We start from the raw sequence: 25,972 nt of genomic DNA on the forward strand, positions 1-25,972 counted from the left end.
TAGTAATTGAGCCTTTGTCATATGAAGCAAGAAATCTGCTCTTATTTTTAAAAATCAATTGTACATCGACCATAAAGAAATAGTATAAAAGCCATAAAAACACTACCCTTTACTGTAGTAAATGTGGGACATTTTATATGAGTTCCCAAGAAATTTCTTGTATTTAGAACTCTTGGACCTTCACTACTTGTAAATGTGAGTCTATCCTTTACCTTACCATAGCTTTTACCCTAGGGATTTGGTACATTTTATTTAAAAAAGGAAAATGCAGACAGTGAAAATTGAGATAGAGGTAGGAGACTTCAAGCACAGTGGCCCAGCAGGTGTGTGTTCAGGGCAAGTGAAGGTTCCCCTCCACTGGATTCAATGACTAAAGATTATGAAGATACCAAAAATGCAAGAAGTCACAGGAAATATTTTTCCTCAATGGCAAAGATGACACAGTAGAATGGTTAAGAAGGACGGTTTATTGGCTTCAATTCCCCAGCTGATGTTCAACACTTTATTTAATTCTCACTTGAATTTTAAATTTTTGCTTGAAAAATAATTTCCAATCAATTTCCATTTCTTTGGAAAGCCCCCATGTGTAATTTAACGAAAACATCTCCGAAGAGCAGAATTATGATATTTCCCAGCTGTTGCTCCAGATCATGTAGGGTAGAGGAGGCTGAAGACTGCTACAAGGGAAGGCATCTCTATTGTTTCAAAACGTCAGAATGGTACGGATACTGCAATAGGAAAGAAGAGACATTGTGTTAACATTTAGACAACCCACATGCTTCCACGTGAGAGTCCAAAGAGCATCTGAGTTGTCTTAGTGAAAATCCGTCTGTGATCCCAGCTACGCTATTTCCATCCCCATACATTTGGTTCAAGTCAAAGGAAGTTCATCTTTTCTGGTTTTCTCTTTTTTTTTATTTTTTTATTTTTATTTTTTTCTCCAATCTTAATCTCACTCACAACATCCTGAATATGCCTGTCATTTAGACTTCAATACTACATTAGCATCTTCAAAAAATCATTTTTGCATGCCCACATCCCTAGTATGATAAGGAATATAAAACAACGCTAGATAATAACTTGCAGTAAGTTCTTACTATTTGTCACATTCTTTGTGCATTTTCTTAAACTTCAACCTAAACATCAACACTAGGAGGTAGGTTTCCATATTATTTCTGTTTTAGAGATTATAAAAACTGAGACTTAGAAAGATTTGTAACTTGCTCTGGTAGCACATCTTGTATGGAGTGTTGGGATTCAAACCCAAATACTAATTTACAAAAATGATAAGATGATGGATAACTTGCCTGAAAGAACTGATAATTTAACAAAGACCATGCTGGAAATTTAAAAGACCTTTGATATAGAGATGTTTAAAGATTCTTAGAAGTAGAGAATAAAGTCGATTTGTATTTATTCTAAGATTCTTCATTCTTGTGAAGACTACAAATGGAACATTTACACTAGAACTAATGCTTCTTCTATAAACCAACTTCTCATGAGTAAATATTTTTAGAAAATGATGGTCTTTGTGACTCTTTAATAATTTTAATTTTTAACATATATATGTATATGCAGATGCATAGATGAGAAAAATATATGCACATAATTCAGAGAATGCAAGACAGCAGGAAGAAGAAAGTAAAAGTAATCCATAATCCCCCGACCTAGAAATAATAATTCTCAATGTTTTCCTAAATTTCTATGAACTTTTTCTAGAAATATGTGCATGTTTTACTGTTTTTGATGAAAATTTGAGACATTGCATATACAATATATACAATTTATATTCTTCATTAAATGAGCCTAAAATTGCATCATGAGAATTTCCCAATGAAGTCATTTCTTTTTGGCGGTTTCATTCATTTCTAATAGATGACTGGTATTTATGAATTTATTTTCCTTGTGTTGAACTTTAGAATGTTTCTAAAGTTTTAACAAGTAAACATATATGTATGTTTGAATAGTTGATTATTTCTGTAGAATAGATTTCTAGAAATGGAATTGCTGGGGCAAATGATTCAGTTATTTTTTTAAGGGTTTCTGATACATATTACCAAATTACTTTTCCAGAAGTATGTATCAATTACTACTGAAAGTACATGAAAGTGCCCAACTCACTTTATTCTTACCAATATTCAATATTACAATTTTTAATCTTTGTTTATTGATAGGATTAATTATATTTACATATGCATATTACTATATGACATTCTCATAAAATGAATTTAGGCATGCTTCATGACTTCTTATGTGGCTCAACAATGTCCTCTGGTTTTGTCATCTCTATATTTGCCATCATCTTTTCAATCTTATGATGATGATCCCAATGATGATGTCAATGGTAATAATAATGACAATGATAACTAACCTTTGATGACTACTGTTTTCCATATGCACATGCACTCTTGAGGGGTGGAGTGGTTCAATAGAAAGTGAATAGATTTGCTAATAACAAGATATACTTTTGAATCCTGGCTCCCCTTATTACCACTTGATGATTTTGGTAAAGTCATGTCTTTTTCGTGTCTCAGTTTCTCTTCTCTAAGATAGTGAGATAGAGACTGACACTGAGCATTGTTTGGGAATCACATGAGATAATGCAGGTAAGACACTTAGTAGAACAGCTGGTGCTCTGTGAGTGCTAGTTTCCTTCCTTCCTCAAGAATGTTGTCAGTTAAAGTGTCTAGTATAATGATTGTGTGAATGCCAAAGAAATACTATTTAAAGTTGAAAATCTCATGAAAATAAGTATGGGATAGCAGAAAAATCTCAGACTCTGGACTAGAAGACAAAGGTTAGATATAACTGCCTGTTTCCAGTTGTGCCTCATGTAAATGCAGGTGACAAAATGCATTTTATTAGCTGGTTGTAACTGTTAAATGTTAGAGATAGGAAATAGAATTGGCTTGTTTTTCTAAGCTTCAGAGAAAATGTACGACAAACATTTAAAATAGTGCTTAGTACTCTTCTCTTTTATGATAACTTATATTGGTAAAAAAAAGTTTTCTTAAACTACAAAAGAAAAAGAGAAAAACTAGTATCATCTACCTAGAAAACAATCCCAAGGTAGTTCCACCTACTCCTGCAATGAAAATGTCAAGGACGTCCTGAAAATTATTTAAATATGCAGACACTTAGTGTCAGCTTTATAAAGGTAGAAGGATGAGGATTCAAAGTCACCATGTTATAATTATGGTAGTTTAAATAGACTTGTTTTGTGTGGGTTTTTTTTTTTTTTTTTTTTTTTTTTGGCAAATATGAGTGTTCTCTTTTAAGGAAGGCTAAGTGGCTCAGATCATTCAGATTTGCAGTAATCAACATAATTTAACTTCAGCAGAATAGGAAATGCAAAGCAACTGGTTTTAGCTTCTCACAGTATGATCCTACAAGCGCTCCATGCAAAGACTGAACAGGTAATGGAAAACCAAGGGACTCTATTTTTTCTCATCCTTCCACCTTTTTCATTCTCTGCTAGACAATCCCCTGTAGTAGAAAAAAAGCAAAACAGAAAACTAACTTAAACTCTACCTTTTCCCAGAGCGAAGCAGGTCAAAGCCTTCATTTATTTTTTCAAAAGGTAAAACATGGGTTATTAATGCATCCAGTGAAAACTTCTTAGCCATAAAATCAGCCACAAGTTTTGGGTTATCTTCTTTACCCTTTAAGCCTGAAAAGAAGACAGTATCATTGTTGGATTCGACCAGGGTCAGTAGAAGAATTGAAGAGATTTTCCAAATAAATGAAAATTTAGAAAAGGTGCTTCATTCCGGACTGCTATAACTGAGAATAAGAAGAGATGGAGTACTTCAATATGCTTTTACAGTGCCTTGACTTAAAAAAAAATCACAGATAAACAAAGTTTCTTATTTTGTCTCTCACATAAAAATAATAGTACAGATGTTTATGCCCAAAATTGAGGAGCAAATTTATTGGTTGTCTAAATTTGGGCATAGATATGAAATATTGTTGTAGATTTCCATCTTCTACTAAAAATGTCCATGCCTTACACAGTCACAAGTACAAAAACAGATGGAGATGAAAGATCCTAGGTTATGGTGACAACAGAAAAGTTTATATTGGGACCTTCTGTCTGCATTAGTTCCATATCTAGTTGATTTGGAGACTGTAGATAGAAAAGGAATTTAAATTTATTTTTGATTTGTTTTCAAAACCTTGCCTTGTCAGTTGTAGAAGTGGAGATATATTGATGTTAATGAGAATTTGGCACTTGAGCCCAACTACATACCACCATAAACAGCCCCCTTCCAGGTGCGTCCAGTCAGTAGCAGCATAGGGTTTATTGAGAGGTTCTGGGAATCAGGAGGCACCCCTACGATGACGCTTGTGCCACATGCCTCATGACAACATAACAGGGAAGCCATCTGGAATAAAGTGAATATTTGGCATCTTTAACGTGGAGTTGCATAGTTCTTACTCATAATGCACAATATCATGTAATAGGCTTAGCTGGATCGTGACTGTGTAGAGGAAAGAGATCATGTCTTTTGCTCCTTCATTCCCCTTTTTTGCATAGGATAGTGCTGTGGATTTAGGAAATGCCCAGAAAGTGGTTTTTTTAATGAAAGAATGGATGAATAAATTGGAGTGCATTTAATTCTTCCTAATAAAGGAATAAGGAGGCAGGCATCATTATAAACATGCATAAAGCGTAAAATTTCATCATCACATAATTCTCAGGTGATCTGTGAGTTGGTTAATTCATTTTTCATTGATTTATTACATAGGTATTTTGAACCCAGTACTTTCAACTAGATATTTTGACGGTGAACAAGATAAACAATTATATCACTGAAATTTGTCTCTTGTCCATTTGATGGTCTCCCTCTTAAGTGGATTCCTGTTCTACTGTCCATTTCTCAAATGGACATGTTTTAAATATTGTTTTATTATGTCCCCAAATACCTATTGGTTTTACATTAAAATACACTGATTATTTGGAAACCTCAAGAGACAGTTCAGAAAATGTTTTCCAGTCAGCTTTTGGAACACGTTCTGTAGTAAGAAAATGGTTTAGAATCCCCATAGGTATATAATGATTAGTTCTTTGATTTTGGATTCTGACCTTTGGAAGACCACACATCCTTAGAACATGTGGGTGTCAGACATTTGATATCTTCAGATAAGGTACATTCGAGTTCCACATGAGAAAATGGATGAAAATATGGAAATAGAGCATAAAGAGAAAAGTTGTAGTCCTGGAAAAAGTTGAATTCTTTTGACATTTTATTCCTCTGTGGCATCTGTCCCAGGTCAAGGCTGCTGAGAGCTTTGGTCTTAGGGTGCCACTCCCTGTTACCCACACTGCTGGACCTTCTAGAAAACCTCAGCAATGGAAATTTGTTGGTTTCTGGAGACTTTTTGAGTAGGATTCTAGAGAATTCTGAGTAGGTGAAATATAGCTAGAGATGTGTTTCCCATTGCAATTGATATTTGTAACTGTTTGGAAGAAATACCATGTAATAAGCCAAAGATGATGTAAGCACTGCAAGATTGGAAATAGTATTTCATATCAATAATGCCAATTGAAGCTGGGTGTGGTGGCTCGTGCCTATACTCTCAGCACTTTTGGAGGCTGAGGTAGGAGAATCGCTTGAGTCCCGGGGTTTGAGGCTTTAGTGAGTTATAATTATGCCACTGCACTTCAGCCTAGGTGACAGAGTGAGATCTTGTCTCAAAAAAAAAAAAAAAAAAAAAAAAAAAAAGACAGCTGATATTTATTGGGAGCTTACCATATGACAGCACTGTGCTAAGTATATCACATGCATTGTCTCATTTAATCTATAAGCAATGCTATGATTGCATAGCTTTTAAATTTTGGGGGGTGGTAAAGTCTATTGGCTTTTCTTTTTATTTGAGACGGAGTTTCACTATGTCATCCAGGCTGGAGTGCAATGGCGCCATCTTGGCTCACTGCAACCTCCACCTCGTGGGTTCAAGTGATTGTCTTGCCTCAGCCTCCCGAGTAGCTGGGATTGCAGGTATGTGCTACACCACCAACATGACTAATTTTTGTATTTTTAGTAGAGACTGTTGACTTTTCAAAGTATTCAGTCCAACTAGTATTGAGTACTAGCTATGTGCCAGGCACTGTCCAGTTTCTGTGATAAAATGATGTTTTAAAGTGATGTTTTAAAGCAGTCAATTTCCTTAGGGCATATTTTTATTAATAAAACAGCAGCTGGCCTAAAATTGCTCATTTCTTTTGGCCAAATAGTAACATGTTAAAATTTTGGAATTTATTAAGAACATATGCAAAATTATTGAGTCATTTTTTTTTAAGAATGTGGGAGAAAAATAAAACATTTCAATTTGAGAACAGAATTTGTATTATTTATGTTTACTTGAACTTACAGTTTTTAACTAAAAATTAATAAAGTAAATCTGTAATTGCTCAGTTAAGAAAAACAGGCCCTTTTCTTTTCCTCTAGAGGAAATATGACTTGAGACAGGTTTGCATAGTTGATAGAATAAAAGATTTCTCATAACAAAAATTAAACAAGCCAGGTAACAAACAGATGATGGGAAATTTCCATTCATAATTAAAAATATCCTTTATACATAATACGTATATTCTACTGCCTAAATGCATCTTCCAGGTTGCAGAGACAGAAATCTCAGGGCATGTCATGGTACATACCATTGTATCAAGCCGACCGATGACTTCAAATGAAAAATCCACACCTCCATCAGTCATTTCCTTTAGCACCTCCTGGATGGGTTTCTTGTAGTCTTGAGGGTTGATGCATTCAGTGGCACCCAACTCTTTGGCCTTTGCAAATTTGTCCTTATTGATGTCCACTGCAATGATTCTGGCTGCTCCAGCTGCTTTACAGCCCATAACAGCAGATAGGCCGACCCCTCCCAGGCCAAACACAGCACAGGTAGAGCCTGGGGTTACCTGTATTTTCAGAAAATGCAAAAATGGATTCAGTAATGATTGTTAGAAAGTGCCTAAGCTTTATAAAGTGCCATGCTTAGGTGTTTATCAAATGCTGCTCAGATTCTTCAGTCCAGCCTTTTATCAAAACCTCTTCTGGCTTCAGTTGCTTTATTTTTAAATTCAAGGGGATGAACTAGTTGAGTGGTTCTCAAACTGATGCATATTAGATTCTTCTGGGGAGCTTTACAAACTATCCCACTGTCCAGGTCACAGCCCTTGTCAATTAAATGAGAATCTCTGCAGGTGGAACTCAGTTCCCAGGTGACTCCAATGGGAAGGTCAGGCTGGGAACCAGGGGACTGGATGATCTTTGAGATCCAGATGGCAGTGATTACAATCTTGAAGGGACTCTCGATTGCTGAAATCCCATGATAGTTAGCTTCAATATCTCATACATACACCAAGGCAATATTTGGAAAATAAAATAAGTGGAAAAGGCTACTCCAGGAGACTGAAAAATATTCCACTTAAACCCTCAGTAATTAACGCCTTGGTTCATTTATGTTCAGTAGTTGTGACCAGTATATCCCTGCTTTAAAAATACACTAGCAAACAACACAGCAATGAATCATTTGTCTATATGTCAATAATAAATACAATCAACTGTTATGAGTAGCCTCATCTTCTGTCTTGGGTAGGCTCACTTTGACCACCTGCTAACACGGATGAGGCAACTGAACAAGAGACTAAGTGCTAAAGTCAGAAATTTGGAAAAGATGCCTTCTGACTGTTTTTTTTTGGTTGGCTAGGGGTTATTTATTAAACCAGGTCTCCCATAGTCAGTCTTCATTGTGGGTGACATGCTTTCCTGTCCCAATTAATCTCATCCTTATATTCCCTTAAGAGTGTCTATTCACTCATTCATTCACCAAGTGTTATTCATACTATGGGGACACCACCATTTTCTACTTTACTTAGAAAAATACAAGACTTGTGACTGTGATTTTAAAACACTAATAATTATGTATTGCGAGCTAAGATTCTGCAGGAGAATTGAAAAAGATATTTTAATCTCAGCTCTCATATTAAAAAGATATTTCAGTCTCAGCACTGAGACTTTGAGCAATTATCTTCATTACTCTGGACCTCGGTTTCATAAAATAAAGCATACTACTAGATTCTCAGCCTACTGAGATGAGGAGCCTTTAAAGAATTTCTGCTTGAAATTTACCACTTCTGAAATGTGTGTGTTCATGGCAGGTGAGTTAGTTTTAGCAGTGAAATCCCATAATGAGTGAATTACGCATCACTGAAACTTCATTACTTTCCGTCTTAGAATCCACAGAGTGGGTGAGCCTTGGTTTAGAAGCGCATCAGGTAAGGTTTTGGACACTACTGTTGCTCCTAATTCTGGGAGTAGAGGATCCACAGACTAGATGCTTCTCAAGGGCAAACGCTTCATTTCATTTACTTTTGCTATCTCAGAACCTAGCAGAAACTCTGGTGCCTGAGGCATGCATAAGTGCTCTCTTATTGTTGAATGAATTACTACATGAGTTCTAGGCCCAAAATTTCATGATCTCATGAAGAGCAGATACAGAAGAGTAATTATTGAAAATGAAATCTTTACATTTTCTTAACTCTCAATAACTTTTTAATCTGATAAACATGTGAAATTTCTAGCATGTGCTCTCAATTCTTTCTGGATTGTGTTTCTATTCTTAGCCAACATTCAAAATCTACAAAAGTAATCTTTGTTTCTTGTGAGAAATTGCTTCCCTTTGGGTTCCTGACAGTCTGCAGGTAACTGTTTTTATCACCCGTTGTCATTCATACCTTGGCAACTTTGACTGCAGACCCATAACCAGTTGAAAATCCACAGCCAATAAGGCCGACTTTCTCCATGGGTGAGGCTGTATCAATTTTGGTTACTGCATTCTCATCCACCACCGTGTACTGGGAGAAGGTGCTGACACCGAGGAAGTGGTGGATGGGCTTCCCCCTGCAGGTGAATCTGCTGGTGCCATCCTGCAGGGTCCCCCGAGGATTGCTCACACTGGGCAGTGCAATACACAGACACCCAAAGGCATGAGACAGGAGCATAAGTAATGTGCAAACTCAATGTCTGTGCAGGGAGAGCATCAGAAACCTACTCGCTTTTCAAGCAGCAGTTCCTTTCCGGGTTTTTACAAATTCTGCATTTTCCACACTGAGGAATAATGAGTGGGATGACTTTATCACCTGGAGAGGGATAAAACAAATTCTTTTACAATTTCTATCCAGTATTAATAGAGCATAAACTTAAAGCTCACATGTCTTTGAAACATTAGAAGCATATGTCTTTAAAAGTCTCCAAGAAATACAGTCCAATCACAACTATGTTATTTGTCACTGCCTGCCACAGCCTTGTTTCCAGTTTGGGTTTATAAGTGCCTGAAGATTCCTAGAGAGGAAATGCAAATATGGGAAACAACATGGATTAGAAAAATTGCTTCCAGTGTATTAATAGTTACTTTTATGTAGTGTATCAATTTCTCCTGGAGGCTTTACAAACATTTAATTTAATCCTTAACTATTTAAATCTTAATGTAAGCATAAATATAAATTTTAGTTAAAAGTAGGGTATAATAGTACCACTAGATGTTGGTAAGACCTGTTTTTTGTTATAGTTTGATTTTCAATAAAAATGAGAATTTTGAACTAATTCTTTTCAAAGTGACTAGGTTTATCTTTATTATGAAATGAATCCTTTTAAAATGATTTTAGTTCTTTTTTTGAGGAAAACAATCAAAAATGGTACAAAGAACAATTCCAGAAATTTCTCTGGAAATTTCAACTCTCCACAGTAAGTTAGGCACTTTTAGGACAAGAACTGACTTTGAAATGTTTTTAGCTGGTAATTTGTGAATTATCTACTTTTCCTGTTATAGTGGAGTGAGCGCAGGTAAAAATAAGGGTGTCATTTTGTTATTAACTTATTACTAACTAATTAGTGATTATTAGTATTATTTAGTAGTTATTAGTAGTACTAGTTTAGCAGTTATTAGTTATTATTTAGTAGTTATTAATTTATTACTACTAAAGAAATTAGTAGGAGCTGAAACTCAAATTGGACAGTTCATTTTATTTTTCTGTTTACAGTTCAAATAAATATTTGGTGAAGTGGCAGGTCCAATCTAGTGCCTAAAGTGATTTTCTAGACTGTAATCCCAGCACTTTGAGAGACCGAGGTGGGCAGATCACGAGGTCAGGAGATCGAGACCATCCTGGCTAATATGGTGAAACCCTGTCTCTACTAAAAATACAAAAAATTAGCTGGGCGTGGTGGTGGACGCCTGTGGTCCCAGCTACTCGGTAGGCTGAGGCAGGAGAATGGCGTGAACCCGGGAGGTGGAAGTTGCAGTGAGCTGAGATTGTGCCACTGTACTCCAGCCTGGGTGACAGAGCGAGACTCCGTCTGAAAATAAATAAAATAAAATAAAATAAAATAAAATAAAATAAAATAAAAGTGATTTTTTAGAATTAAATATAATTTTTATTTTTAATTACCTACGCTACCTATTCCACAAGACCAAGGAAAATGGTTGCCCCATAACATTTTGTAGGTAAAATTTATGTGAAAATGATAGTATAGAAATGTCCTCGTTATTCTCCCTTTATAATTAGTAATCTGTAACCAGTCACATTTAAGCATGGCTGAAGGTAATAAGGCAGACATTGTTGATGGTGGATGGCTCCTTCTATGTCTCTTTCATTTCCTTTCACCTAGTCAGTTTCATTGATTCCATGCTCAGGAAGAGAGACCATGTTGGAAGAGGAAATTGGTGACGTGGCTGCATAGGTCACCTAAGAAAAGGTCATGTTTATTCAGTTGTAGCTGTGTAGCCTCCACTTGTGAACTCAGCACAGAACAGTTTCCATACTTATGTTTTTTCCCTCCTCCCGTTTCTAGTTGTCTGAGCCCTGGCAGAAGACCGTGTTCAGCAATACTAACATGAAGTTATTAGATTATGAATGCCACACTGGTAGGCACTGTGTCCCTTTTGATCCTCACATATCTCCAGGCTCCAATCTGGTGCCTGGCATCTAGCAGATGCTCAGTACATAATGGTTGAAGGGTAGAATACATAGTGCCTGAAGACATACATGCTTGAGTCAGGCAGGCAGAGAGGGAAAGAGGAAACCCCTGAAGTCCTGGCTGAGCGGTGACCTTCTGCAAGTCCTTTCGTCCCTCATTGCCTGTTTCCTCATCCAGGCTGGGAAATCTTAGGATGTTGAACCAGCATGTTTCCTGAATGTGAATCCTGTACCTGGTTTGACTGTAGTCACCCCTTCTCCAACACTTTCCACGATGCCGGCTGCCTCATGGCCTAAAATCACAGGAAGGGGGTTCACCAGGGTACCACTAACCACGTGGTCATCTGTGCGACAGATTCCTACAGCCACCATCTACAGAATAAGGAGAAGATGTTCAGATTCAGAAAAAATTGTAACTAGATAAATTTAACATACCCAAATTCCTGATATTGTGCTTCTAAAATATATTCAAGGGTTTTCCTATACTCCCTACTATTCCTAAATATGAAAGATTCGGTTTCTCCACAAGGTTAATCAGTCTAAAACCCTTCTCTACCTTCCCTTCTTGAATTAAACAATTTAGAAGAATCTGTGAAATAATTGATTCTGAAATATTTAAGTCTTATACAAGAATGCACGCTTTAAAAAACAAGTAGAAATAGCAAAGTAGCACATGGAAAATATCTAATGTTAATTGATTTTGAAGTCTTGATAGGTATCCTGTGGAATTTTTTTCTGTACAAACATATAAATTCTTTTGTATTTTACTGGAATTATACTGTATGTACTCTTTGATCACTTTTTAAACATTTAAAATTTATATTTATACCTTTCCTTGACAACAAATGTAATTTTATTTTCTGGATGATCATATAAGATATGCCTCTTAGCGGATTTTTTGATGTTTCCATTGTAATATTCTCTGAGTTTTTAAAATGTAAAATGAAATACAAATGGAAAAATACTTCACCTTAATGCGAACTTCATAAGCCTTAGGAGGTGCAACCTCCACATCCTCAATGGAAAAGGGTTTCTTTACCTCCCATAGCACAGCTGCTTTGCATTTGATGACCTAGAAAATCAAACAGAGAGATGGTGACAGTGTTTTCTCACTCTTGAAGTCAGAAATTGTGTCTTTTCATCTTTGTACATGTAATATTGGGTCCCATGTCTGGTACCTAACAAGTGCTCCATGGAAATGAAGTACTCTGGTTTATAAAGAGAATAAAAGTATCTTTTTGAAAAACAATAACATAAGGAAAGATAAAGTATAATAAGACATTGAGAAAAACGGAATATATTTATTTAGGCCATTCTTACGCTGTTGTATTTTTCTCTGAAGGTGTTTATTCCTGATATTTCCTAATGCTGTCCTGAAAATGCTTGTTTACCCACAACTGTTGGCTGATACATGAAGTTAGAAGTCACCTTTATTTTGCTGACAGAGTCAGTGTCTGGCTACGTAAAATAAACTGCTTTCTTGCTCAATTTTCTGCTTAGGCCAAAAGGATCTGACTCTATAAGAACAGTTATACGGGTTTACCTTCCTGCGTACGATGATGTTTCTTTCTCTCCCTATTTGCTTATTGTCCTCTTTTAATTTTCTCTCTCCACCACTTCTGTGTGCTACTTGTTTCCTACTCATTTGAAACTTATCTTTGGCAGCCTGTTTTGTAATCTAATTTATGTGTAGAGACTCTTTCCAGCTTAGATTTGAACCAAATATTATAGAGATTAGAGTTGGTGGTATGTGTGTGTGTGCACGCACGTATGTGTGTATAGACTCAGACCCACACATGTATATTTTAAAACTGGAGAAACAGTGTGTTTGAATTTCTGTCTAGCAGAGCTTATCCATAGATGTTCTTAAAAAGAAAGTTCAGGCCGGGCGCGGTGGCTCAAGCCTGTAATCCCAGCACTTTGCGAGGCCGAGACGGGCGGATCACAAGGTCAGGAGATCCAGACCATCCTGGCTAACCCGGTGAAACCCCGTCTCTACTAAAAAATACAAAAAACTAGCCGGGCGAGGTGGCGGACGCCTGTAGTCCCAGCTACTCGGGAGGCTGAGGCAAGTGAATGGCGTAAGACCCGGGAGGCGGAGCTTGCAGTGAGCTGAGATCCGGCCACTGCACTCCAGCCTGGGCGACAGAGCGAGACTCCGTCTCAAAAAAAAAAAAAAAAAAAAAAAAAGTTCAGCATATGTTTCTAGTGCTTGGCAGTATACTGTAAAAACCATCTTCATTGTGGTAAAGCATGTACAGTTCGCAGAGCCCTTTCTAGAAAGAATCAACATAATTGCAAATATAATTTAAAAATTCAATTGAGATTTATTTTTCTGCCAATTCATTTTCATTATTTATTTGTCAAATTTTCAACTTTGTAGGATGTTCAACATGGTCAATGCCAAAATAAATATCAGAATACTTAGACAGAAGGTACTAATAGTAGGAAGTTTCTTATTATTAGGTACTTATGATGTGACAGGCACATTGTGGCCTGTGCTGGGTAAATTATATGCATTATTTTTATTTTTATTTTAAAATTTATTCATTGATTGATTTTTAATTTCAATAGGTTTTGGCGTGCAGGTGGTTTTTGGTTACATGGATAAGTTCTTTAGTGGTAATTTCTGAGATTTTGGTGCACCCCTCACCCGAGCAGTGTAGACTGAATCCAATATGTAGTCTTTTCTCTCTCATTCCCCCTACTGCCCTTTTCCCTCAGTCCCCAAAGTCCATTATATCATTCTTATCCTTTGTGTCCTCATAGTTTAGCTACCATTTTTAAGTGAGAACATTGGATATTTGGTGTTCCATTCCTGAGTTACTTCACTTAGAATAACGGCCTCCAGCTCCATCCAAGTTGCTGCCAAGGCCATTATTTCATCTGTTTTACAGCTGAGTAGTATTCTGTGGTGTACATGTACCACATTTTGTTTATCCACTTGTTAGTTGATGGGCATTTAGGTTGATTCCATATTTTTGCAATTGCAAATTGTGCTGCTATAAACAATGAGCATTATTTTTAAACCTGACAAGGCTGCTACCAGGACAGTACTATTGAATTATTGGCTTATTTTACAGCTGAAATAATTGAGGATCAATTGACTCAGTGATTGAATAATTTTTCCGAAGTCTGAAAGCTGACTGTACAGAGAATAACAATTAATCTAGCCTCACATTTTCAGTACTCTGTGATGTTAAAAAGTTAGCAAAAAGTTAAATAGCAATAATAATAATAATAGTGGCTAATAGTTATTTAAATATTAATATTTAATAGTGGCTAATATTTAATCATGTACCAGATATGATTCTAAGTGCTTTACAGTATTCATTTAATTCTCAAAACTACTTCATGAAATAGATGTTAGTATTGTCACCATTTAGCATTTGAGGGAAATAAAATGCAGGATGGGTAAACACAAATGAAATGCTGTCAAAAAGCTAAGTTACTGATGTTGCACCTAACAGGGGAGGATTGTCTATTTCATCAGTTATTATTTTCATTAATATAGTTGGTTTATACTTTTGCTCTATGAACTCATTATTTCTTTTAAGTTGAGTTTGGTAAATTTGAATTTTCTTTATTTTAGTAATTTTCTATTAGGAATGTAAATATTAATTAGTAATAAATGGAAGTAAAGTGAGGTGGAATAAGAACAGTAACAATGGGCTATTGGTGATTTCCAACCGGTCTTATTGATATGAGCCTGTTTGTCACACAATGTAGAGAGAAGCCTCAGAACCTTTAAATTGAGTTATCATGGTGAGATATTTTACTGTGTGGTACACTCCTAACACAACAAATGACTGGAAATAGTTGCACAGGTTTATGTAATTAAACAATTAAAAAATATCAATTGATTATATTGAATGACCACATGCACCTGTAAACACATTGAACAAATAAGCCCAATTTATAGAAGAAAAAAACAAATATCTGTATTCCTAGTGCTAAGTGATTCGAATTGTATTATTATTCAAATTGTATTGTTAATTTGCTGTGAAACCACACTAACTTTTAAATGGGGAAGATACTGTTCCATAGGATTTTTGTGGAAATTCCCTGAATTGTATCATAATGGACCCCTTTTAATTAGAATTTGCATGCTGATGTCTTGCTTAACCTTGATGATTCTAATGCTGTGAGATCAAAGAGCATTTTGTAAGATATTTTATAGTAAGGTTGAAGGATATTTCAATCTTCTGAATCAAATTCCTCTCATCAAACTTCTGTCAGACAACTTTCTTGTGTTCATAAAAATATGAATACAAATAATAACACATTTGAATTATGGTGTCATTATAAAGATAACTTGTGATTAAAGACTTTTCTAACTTTAGATTTACAAATCAGTCATGATTAGCTGGAATAAACTATCATTTTTGCAAATTTATTTAATGTAGGAAATAAAGACTTAATACAGGTTTTATACATTCCTGTTAAAGATATTTTTTTTCCATTGCTTAAATGCCTTTATTTCTTTCAGATCAAACTGAAAAGGCAGAATAGCAACTTGATATTTTTGGCTACTAGGGCAACATTTGGCAGTTTTCAAAAAGGAAACAGAAATGACTGATACGTACATAAAAGTTTCACTAGAAGTAAAATAAATGCAAATGAAAACAATGAAATACTATGGTTTCCTATTCAAGTCGCTATATATATATATGTATATGTATATGTATTTGTTGTTGTTGTTTGAGACAGGGTATCACTCTGTTGCCCAGGCTGGAGTGCCAGTGGTGTGATCTTGGCTTACTGCAGTCACTATCTCTGGGGCTCAAGTGATCCTCCCACCTTAGCATCCCAAGGAGCAGGCACTACAGGTATACACCACCATGCCCAAGTAATTTTGTTCATTTTTTAAAATAGAGATGGGGTCTCACTATGTTGCACAGGCTAGTTTCAAACTCATTTTAAAAAATGCTTAGCTTAGGTTCTGGCTTGTGATGTGAGGGGCCATGTGCCCCTAGAGGCATCTACTTGGGTTATGCTCCTGCCTTGATTGGATAACTCTCTTTTTCTCTAGATGCCATAACAATGGACATGTGACCATTTGTTGGAAAAACACAGTTCTCTCAATTGCTTACTGAAGCTCATTCAGGCTGATTGGAGAAGGAAGCCACCTTTCCAGGGGAGTAGGTTGGTTGCAAAAGTGTGCCCAAGGCCAGATTGCACTGCAGCGGGGGAGCCCTTAGAAAGTCTGGGGGTAAAGGAAGAAGGAAGCAACTAGAAAACAACAGAAGGGACTTCAGATGGTGAGGCTTCTATTTAGTACTTATTTCAAATTTAGGCCTCCTGAATGATAGAGGTGGTTACAGGAGGATACCTGAAACCTTGGTTATATAATAAACTTCCTTCTATGACGGTGAGTCATTTCAGAATAGAAATGATGGAATATTTGGAAATCAAGTTGAAGGCTTAAACAAGTCTGCTGATATCAAACTGTTAGAGCAGCCCCGGAGCTATGGAAATAGAGGCATCCGGATGGAAGTTTGTATCCTGGGTTGGCACAGAGATTCCAGTTGAACCAAAACTCCATGAGGACCATGCCTAGTAGGTTCAGTAAATGATACTATCCATTAAAGAACTTTTTGCCTATGAACAAAGGAAGAAAGTTACCTGTCCAGATGAAGGGAATTATAAACTCACGTATAATCTGGCAAAGGCCTAACCCTCATATCCTACACCCTGCACACTCATTCCAAGACAGCCTGGGTAAACAGCCAGGGCTGGGTTTTCCTTGAGTGGCTGCCAGATGGGGTTAAAAATCTGCTTCTCACCTTCTAGGCTGTAGCAGTGGGGAGTTAATATAAAAAGAAACCACAAGATTTCAAGGGAAGAGGGACCGCACTCATCTTCACAATAAAATGTCATTCTCAACCTAGAGCAGAGGCGCTCAAACATAGTATTAGAGATGCATCCCAAGTAATGTTTCTGGTTAGTGGTTTAAATACTGAGTTTAGTAAATGCTTTACTTTTAGAAAGATTAAATTACTGTAGATCACAAGGGAAACTATACAACAAAGTCACTCTCAGATATTTGTATGCCTTATTGAATTTGAAAAGGCAGACTTTCAACTATTAGTACATAAGCATCTTTTGTTACATGTCGTCATAGCTAAAAGGTTGAATACTGCTCTTCTAGAAAAAGAGGGAGCCCCTGGGCAAAACAAAGCCTGGGCAGAATGCTAGGAAAGAGATGAGATTTGTGGAGGTAAGCACAGTGTCCCAAAACTGGGGGAAACAGGAGCTTAGGAAATCTGATGCAAAGTGAACTAAGCAGGAGGCATGTTCGTGAGGCTTTAGGAAGCAGAATTAACCCTCTGCATGTTCAAGTGGACATGCTGGTACTCAGTATTTATATTAGCACAGAGAAGAAGGCAGCAGAACAGTTAGACCACATTAAAGGCCAGTTCTTGTGGGGAGCAGGTTTATCTTTGGAGGTGGAGCCGGATACCCCTACCCGCAGTTACTCATGGGAAACTCGTTCCAAGGCCACACAGAAATGTTCTTGTCATCTAGGCAATGCCAGCCAATTGGTCCAATTACACAGTCTGCGCAGACCAGAAACTTGATGTTTCCCACGTCCTTGGTGAAGCCTACATTCTCAAAAATGAACATGTCCTCAACCAGCCAGTGTTCCTGGAGGAAATTACCATCAGGATTGCTGCCCTCAGATAGAGCTGGCTTCTTTCTCATGGAGGGAAAGAAAAGGGTGAGCCGCCGCCAAGAGGTACCTGCCGGGTCCTGCAAGCCCGCGGGAGCTCCCGGAGCCTGAATGCGGCGCCTGCCTTCCACGTGCCCGCGGAGCAGCGACCCTGGAAGGCGGCGGGGCGCACGGCCCGCGCTGGAAGCCGCCCCAGGGGCGGAGGGCCGGGTGCAAGATATTTAAGAATAGCTTATTTCCACTGCAGTTCAGTATACATTACATATTGAGGTGTATATTGCATATCTTATTTCAGTGTATCATTTCTAATTTAGATATTAATTTTAAATTATTCATCAAATACTGTATTCCTTTATTTGCTATATTGATGAGAATATATTACCAACAGTAATATATTTTTTGCTTACTTTTCCTGCTGTGCTCATGTTGTTTCTGTCTTCTCTGCAGACCAGGAGACTGGTGAGTCTTTGTGGATTTCTTCTCTGCTTGAGTGCATAAAGCAGATATATTGCACAGATATTTATTTTGTTGCCTGTGTAACATCCAATTCCGATTCCACATGTGATCGATGTCTTTAAGCCACATCCATTGGATTATTCTCAGACTGTCAAAACAAAGAAAAGGGTACTGAACCAGCCATCAAAATATTGACTTCCAAATTCCAGATAAGGTTTTGGTTTCATTAGGTTAAATATTAAGTTAAAGTGATAAATTGTAATCACTTTCTCTTTTCCTCACTCTCCCCCCAGCCTCTGGAATTCCTTGTTTCTCTTCTCTCAATCCCACATTGGTCGTTTTGCCTTGTATTCCCTTGGTCTGCACTAAGCTGCAACTTTGAATCCACATGGGGTGGCTAGGAAGGAAGAGGAGTAAGGAAACAGGAAAAACGAAGTAGGGCAGAGAGAGCACCCTGGCTGTCTTTAAAGCAGAGAATCAGACTTTCAATTAGTCACAGCAAAGGGGATCTCTGTGCCTGGCAATTCTGCTCCACTCAAACTAGTAAGTATGGACTGAACCCCTCCCTGTATCAGGCACTAAGTTGGGTCCAGTGGAGTAGCAGTGATGAATAAGACATGACCTCTGCCTGTTCCAAGAGAGAGTATGGGGCAACAGTGATGGCATGGCTTTTGGGACCAGGCCAACCCTATTCCTTACTTGTTCTGTGTGCTTGGATTTATTATTTCACTGAATGTTTTTTTGCCTTAGTTTCCTTATCTGTAAGATGAAGATGAATAATGGCATCATTTTAAAGGACTGTTTAGTGAATAAAGGAAAAATCCATGTAAAACACTCATCATGGAGTTTGGCAGATAGGAGTACCCTCCAAAATGTTAGCTGCAATTATTATTCATAAAAGGAAGTTCACGGTTTATGGGGAAAAGACACACAGGCAACTAGGTCTACATATCAGCCAGAATGGGAAGTGCCCTGTCACAGGGTCAGTTAGTGCTTTGGGAACAGAGACAGAGTTGCTATTCAGAATGAAGGACTTGGGAGACATTGTAGAGGAGCAGACATTTGAGGTGGATTTTAAATAATTGTGAGAAATGGAGCAAAATCCTCACTGGATCATTTCCATTGCCCTTTGATCAGTGTAACAAGTATCCTCATGACTTTCCAAGAATAGGAGTTTGATTTTTCTTTTATCCACACTTGGAGGCATCATAAAACTATATGGGCAACTATATAATTAGATATAGTCTGTCAATATGAACATGTTAGCACAAAGGACATATTTCTCTAAATTTGCCAAGGGAACACTTCAGTAAGCTTTAGTTATGTAGGCACTGAGACTCACACCAAGAAACATTCACCCAATAGAAAAGCAAAGGAGGTCCTACGATTTCAGTTGCTTCTCATTTGGAAAGGTATGAGGGAAAGGAGATAGCCCCAGATAACCTGGCTTTAGCCTTCTCATCCAACTATTTCTCCCATTCTCCAATACAAGGCCTACACTCTTTAGAAGCTTGTATCTCTGTGGTCCTCCAAAGTGGAATCCATTGCTCATCATGCTCTTTCTCTTCTTTTCTGTCCCTCTGGCCCATTCACATCCTACCCAAACTTTGAGACCCACGACAAGGTCGCCCTTGTGGAGGTGTATTAACTCCATCTCACAGTCATGCTTCACTTCTCTCCATCCCTGTCATACTAAAGATTGTTGAATTCTTGTGCTCCTTTATGTCAGGACAGACACTGTTCTATGAGCAGTCCCATAATCGAGAAGATTCAGTGTCTTCTCTTTAAGGGATTACATATTAGCAGTGGGATTGGCTGTGTTCAGGTAGAGAAGATAGAGAACCCACCTGTGAAGCAGGAAGTGGTCAGTGCCAGGAGAAAGTTAAACGTGGAATCAAAAGAGGAAGACCCTATTTCGTCTTTGCATTGTGCATTCTCAGCTCTTAACTCCAGGAGTGGCACAGGGTGAATGCTCAGATATTTGTTGACTAAATTAAATGAATGACATCTAATTTGAGAGTGAGGAAGCCTTGAAAAAAAGATATTTTATTAAGATTTACTAAGAAAGATGAGTTGCAATTGAGAGGTATAGATCCAATTTACATATGGACAAATAATCTTGAAAACATTTTTCTCCCCTAGTACCCCCTTTTATACATTTTTCTGCTTAATCCTCTCTCACACCTATAGACAGAGCATTTCAAGGAATTATAGCCACTACCACCTTGTTTTCAAGGCTCTAATGGATTTGGAAATGTGATATCCACTTATGAGCTTTCATCGCTTCATGAACACATGGCTCCATGAACTGCCAAAAGCACTGTGGGACAAACTCCATAGAGCCAGGAGATCTTTCTTAATACCATCTGGCAGCTACTCTGTGCTTACTCTTTGCCCCACCTTCTAAAAGTTTAAATGGCTCTGGGGGGAAGAGCAGTTGTCACATGATTGAGTGCCAGTGTTCTAGTATCAGAGGGCCATGGCAGGCCTGGAGCAACATCTGGAATGTCCAAAGATAACCCTGTCAATATCTAGGGGTCACAGGGCATCACTTTCCTCTGCTTCTTTCTCTGTGTGTGTCTCTGTAAGCCAGCCCAATTCTATATTACATTTCCACCAAGTACTATATCCTAAATTCAGCTTATCCAGAGAGATGATATGCTTGGTTCTGTTTGGGTCAGCAATCCCCTGTGTGCTAGGCAGAATTATGACCCTCAAAGATGTCCACTCCTAACCCCTGGAATCTAGGATTATGTTGCTTTACATGGAAAAAAACGGATTTTGTAGATGTGATTCAGTTAAAGGTCTTGAGATGGGAAGATTAGCTTGGATTATCCAGGTGAACCTAATCTAATCTTATGGCTTCTTAACATTGGAGAGCTTTTCCAGGTTGTGGTCAAAGAGGGAGATGTGTCTACCCACAGACTGTAGACGGCCATGTTTGCTACAGAAGTGTGTTAATTTTCTATTACTGATGTAACAAATGACCACAAGTGCTCTTGGAAGGTTAGTGGAAGGCAAGGACTGGCATCTCTAATACAATTATACAGGTAAGGATGAGTAGTGCGAAGATGTGACTCCAAAGCCTCGAGAAGGACAGACTAGCATCTCTGTAAGAGATCCACCTGTCCCCTTTTCTCCATGGGCCAATAATTTACCACAATCTAAGAAATAATATTGTAACTGGCAGAAAGTGTCTTCAGTGCAAATTCTTCATTTTTGGGGATAATCATTTGGCAAAATGGGAAGACTAATATTATTGTAAAGGTTGCTAGAAAAATTGTAACATTTCATGTATGTGCATAAATAACAGTCTTTAAAGCATTTTTGGGGATGGGGTGCAAAATTAAGAGTGGGAGAGGGACTTTAGTAGCAATAAATAGAACTTGAGAATGAAATAGCTATAGAAATAATCTATAGAATATTACAATAAATAGAATAAATTTTAAGTTCCTAGAGGAATTTTTGAAAATACCCACATTCAAAGCCATGAATTCTTTCTCAATTAGCATTTCATTTTGATTTTGGTACTGAAGCCAAAGATGTTGAAGGAGCTGAAATGCTTGCTGGACTGGCTGTGGCTGTGAAGCCTGGAATTCTGCCATAAAGAGCATGTGTGAGAGAGCAAAATGTTTGTGTACTTTCCTTATGTGAAGGAGTTGGGAAATAATCTAAGAAGCCCAATCCAAAAGCAAAGATGTTCCATCCAGTCTTCTCTGTAAGAGCCAAACTATAAACCATCTGAGTGTTCCAAAAGTGTTTTGATGATGTGTTGATGTATTTTAAATTATCCTGAAAATGTTCTTGGCAGATGCTTAAACGTGTAATTACTGAGATGATGTAGAAATGCAAAGTGTTTATTAAAACAATACAGAGTAATACAAATAGTATGGTTGTTGCAATATAAAACTATCTAAAAACTAAAGAGTTCTTTAATGGTGGAGAGTTTTTTCCTTTTTGAAGTTAAAACATAAATTTTTGTGAAAAACACAAATGATTACTATTTATACCTAACATTTATGGAGTGCTGACTATGCTAGCTTTTGAGCATACATTGCCTCATTTAGTGCAATGTTTAGCATTAACTTATGAGGTAAATACCATTGCTGTGCACATTGTACAGATGAAGACACTGAGGTTTAGAGAGATTGCATAAATTTCCCAACGTTACACAGCAAGTGGTGGGGTCAGGATTCGAGGAAGCCTAACTCTGGAGTTTAACAACCGAAAGAATAATAATAACTAATATCCTTGTCACTCTCAGCATGTGCCAGTTGCTGTTCCAAATGGTTCAAATTATGTATTCATGTAAACCTCAGAATAACTCTATGAGGTATGTTCTAATATTATTTTCATTTTATAGACATATATTTTGTATGTGTATGTCAACCTTAAAGCCACTTTTGAGTTTTTTAGCATATGTTTTGAGAACATGTCAACTTTATTTCCATTTAAATTGCTTGAGACACAGCATCATTGTTTATATAGTCACTGGAAATTTTATTCCCAGCTGTGTATCTCCCTGGAGTCTTTGACTCACTCCCATGTGGGGAGGAGGTGCTTTGCATCTGGACACACCTGCCATCCTGGAGCCTCCCCACCCTCATCCTGGGAATCCCTTCCCTCTCCCCAGGGTGAGAGCATCAACTTGTCAGGTATCACATTTTTCTTTGAATTAATTATCAGTTTGGGGGAACTTCATTAGTTATCTTCTGGAGAAAAGGTACACCAAGGCATACATTTATTGAGCTCTTTTATGTTTCTATTGGATTTCTATTCTGCTGGGATGATTTTCAATTCTCAATTGCCCTCTTCGGCCCCGGAGTGTTGGCAGCGGGGCATGTGTCTTCTAAACAGAAACTTCCTAAATCATCTCTTGAAAAATCTGACCAGCCCAAGAGAAAATACCCATCCTTACTGACTTTATATTCCCCAGCAATTAATCCCACCAGATAGCTCTGTAGTGAATCTCACATGACACAGATGCCACCCATGTTTCAGAGCTTCCCAATAGCTCATTAGTGCCCCATCCTGCAACAGAAGACAACCAAGATCATTAGATATGTGGAGTGATTCTAGCTTTGTAATAGGAAAGATAGAAACATAGCAAAGAAAATAGAAGTTGGAAGAAATAATCCATGAAGTGAAAAAATACAAAATCTTTTAAAAAGCTATTAATATTTGCAAAGAGAAAAGATATGATATACATGAAAGAAGACTATAATATCATAAAAATCTCTTGAGAATTGAGGCCAGGTGCGGTGACTCACGCCTGTAATCCCAGCACTTTGGGAGGCCAAGGTGAGCAGATCACAAGGTCAGGAGATCGAGACCATCCCGGCTAACACGGTGAAACCCCGTCTCTACTAAAAATACAAAAAAAAAAAAAAAAAAAAAAAAAAAAAAAAAAAAAAAAAAAATTAGCCTGCCGTGGTGGCGGGCGCCTGTAGTCCCAGCTACTCTGGAGGCTGAGGTGGGAAAATGGCGTGAACCAGGGAGGCGGAGCTTGCAGTGAGCGGAGATTGCGCCACTGCACTCCAGCCTGGGGGACAGAGTGAGACACCTTCTGAAAAAAATAAATAAAATAAAATAAAATAAAAAATAAAGAAAAAAGAAAAAGAAAAAATCCATTTATAAGCCACTTGGGAGATAAAAGGCAAAATCCAGGCCTACCCAGGTAACTCTAAGAGCTTGTTCGCATTAATGTTGCAAGTCTGATAGCCAAAAATCTATTTGACCTTGTAATAATTTCATGTTTAATAGCTCTAAAAGTTTTCTATTAAGGCCTATGAGAATTTTCTTACATCCAGACTTATATGTTTGCCATTGATAATCCTAGGTTCCTGAATGATCTAGTAAGAAAAACATTTCTGTGACTCTATGAGCAGTATCATCCCAAGGCTTTAGAGGTGGCTGTGATAGTTTATATTATTTTGACGTTTATTTGGTCAGAAATTTTTTTAAGTAATTAAAATCTCAATTACAGTACCTTTAAATTATTTCACAATTACATATACATGTTGGCAGCTTGAATCTTTCATTACTGTTTCTTTATAAGGTAAAAAAGTAATACAATCATAAATCTCATCATAACTGACAATGTTGATGTGAAGCTCCTACAAATGATTAAAGAATGTGATTGACATTCTTGAAGAAATTGTTAAAGAAAGTTGATTGTCCTGCCTCTATTCAAGACTTTCAAAAATAGTATGTAAAGAAATTACATAATTTTGTTCAAAACGTTATGATTCAAAAGTTAACTTTAGTTCTTCAACTCTTCAGATCCAGTTTCTCAGGGGAACAGCCTGTTTCACACATTTCTATGTCTCCGTGCTCATATGAACCTATATACTCATAAATAGGAATTTTAATTTGTTTTGTTTTGTCTTCCACAAAAATTGGATTATATAATAACACATTATTCTGTACCTTGCTTTTTATACTTTCTGATGCATCATAGTAATTTCTCCAGATTTTTAGATACAATTTTTTTTTTTGAAATGAGGACTTGCTTTGTTGCCCAAGCTGTAGTGCGATGGTGCCTTCGTGGCTCACTGCAACGTGTGCCTCCTGGACTCCAGTGATCCTCCCACCTCAGCCTCCCAAGTAGCTGGGACTACAGTTGTGTGCCACTATGCCTGGCTAATTTTTGTGTTTTTTTGTAGAGACAGGTTTTTGCCATATTGCCCAGGCTGGTCTAGAACTCTAGAGCTCAAGTGATCCACCTGCCTTGGCCTCCCAAAGCACTGGGGTTACAGGTTTGAGCCACCATGCCCAGTCCCCTATTTTTTTTTTTTTTATAAGATCAACTCACCATTCAAAATAGGGAGTTATCATCATTCTTTATTCTGTCAATCAGTCAGACAGTTTAAAAATTTTTGTTTCTTCTGCAAGTAAGGCTGTAGCTAATGGCCTTGTTTCTATATTCTTATACACAATTATAATTACAGAGTTGATTCTCAAGTGTGATATTGCTTGGGCTATGCATGTTTAAAATTTTAATAAAAATCACAAATTGTTTGTCAGAAACCTACGACAATGCACATTTCTACCAACCATGTAAGCTAATAGGTAAGCAGTAATATCTCATTTTGCTTTATTTTTTTTTTGACCACTTCCAAGGCTCAGTGCCATTTAATATACTATTTTGCCATTTTAATTTCCTCCTCCATGAATTTCCATCATTGTTCATTTTCCTCTTCGGTTGTCTATTTTTAAATGAAAAAGCACCAGGATTTTAGAAATATCTTTTTTTGGTCATATATATGAAAACATTTTTTCCTTGTCTATATTTTTAAACTATTTTTTAATACCAGAATTTAAATTTTTCTCCATGCTCAGAATTTCATTTCAAATATGTTCATGATATTATTGAAGTCAACCCCCAACTTTATTTGTTTTCATATATCATGAGAAGTCAAAGAATCAAAGCAATATATTCTCACAACCATGCACATTTTCTCCCTGTCTTCTTCATTCCTGTGTCTGTCACTCTCATAATCTTGTTTCAGCACCTATGAAGGCACTTCTGTGCAATACTTGGTTACAGACCTAGCCAATAATTTCTACACTGGAATATATATACATATTTTATGTAGGTGTTTGTGCCATTTCTCAGTTACCAATTTTACATTCTGAGTTCACAGCATTTGCCACCCCATCTCTGCACTTAAAGCCACCATATGGCTTTTAATTACTTTATACGCATTTTCAGTCATCATCTAAATAATCGTTTATAGCCATAAACTAATACTGTTTAGTCAAAGTAGTACTTTCGTGAGGAAAAATTACAGATTTCTTGAACATGATTCCAGGAATAGTTCAGTTTTTACAATTAGTAATTGAGCCTTTGCCATATGAAG

General features: G+C 37.1%; 1 protein-coding gene across 2 annotated transcripts; it reads right to left on the reverse strand.

Annotated features, from left to right (window-relative positions):
* Positions 1–449: 449 nt before the first annotated feature.
* Positions 450–18,662, reverse strand: LOC103236011 (alcohol dehydrogenase 1A). 2 transcript variants are annotated; one of them, XM_073017500.1, is made up of 10 exons: positions 18,377–18,662; positions 18,062–18,258; positions 11,952–12,053; positions 11,215–11,353; positions 9,058–9,145; positions 8,741–8,960; positions 6,662–6,922; positions 4,250–4,385; positions 3,532–3,670; positions 450–728 (listed from the first exon to the last, which is right to left on the reverse strand). In XM_073017500.1, exons 2-10 carry the CDS (start codon positions 18,077–18,079, stop codon positions 704–706), a joined length of 1,128 nt encoding a protein of 375 aa, XP_072873601.1. In that variant the 5' UTR covers positions 18,080–18,258; positions 18,377–18,662; the 3' UTR covers positions 450–703. The 2 variants fall into 2 exon arrangements, with proteins under 2 accessions (XP_072873601.1, XP_072873602.1); XM_073017501.1 differs by having other exon boundaries at positions 18,062–18,662.
* Between the last annotated feature and the right edge of the window lie 7,310 nt (positions 18,663–25,972).

Source organism: Chlorocebus sabaeus, chromosome 7, assembly GCF_047675955.1.
Source record: "Chlorocebus sabaeus isolate Y175 chromosome 7, mChlSab1.0.hap1, whole genome shotgun sequence".
Taxonomy (NCBI): Eukaryota; Metazoa; Chordata; class Mammalia; order Primates; family Cercopithecidae; genus Chlorocebus; species Chlorocebus sabaeus.

Coding starts and splice junctions, on each gene's coding strand:
- LOC103236011 (XM_073017500.1), bottom strand. Junction 9,146..11,214: donor GGTGACTACAGTCAAACCAG/GTACAGGATTCA, acceptor ATCCCTCTCCAG/GTGATAAAGTCATCCCACTC. Junction 729..3,531: donor CTGCTTCGCTCTGGGAAAAG/GTAGAGTTTAAG, acceptor TTCCTATTGCAG/TATCCGTACCATTCTGACGT.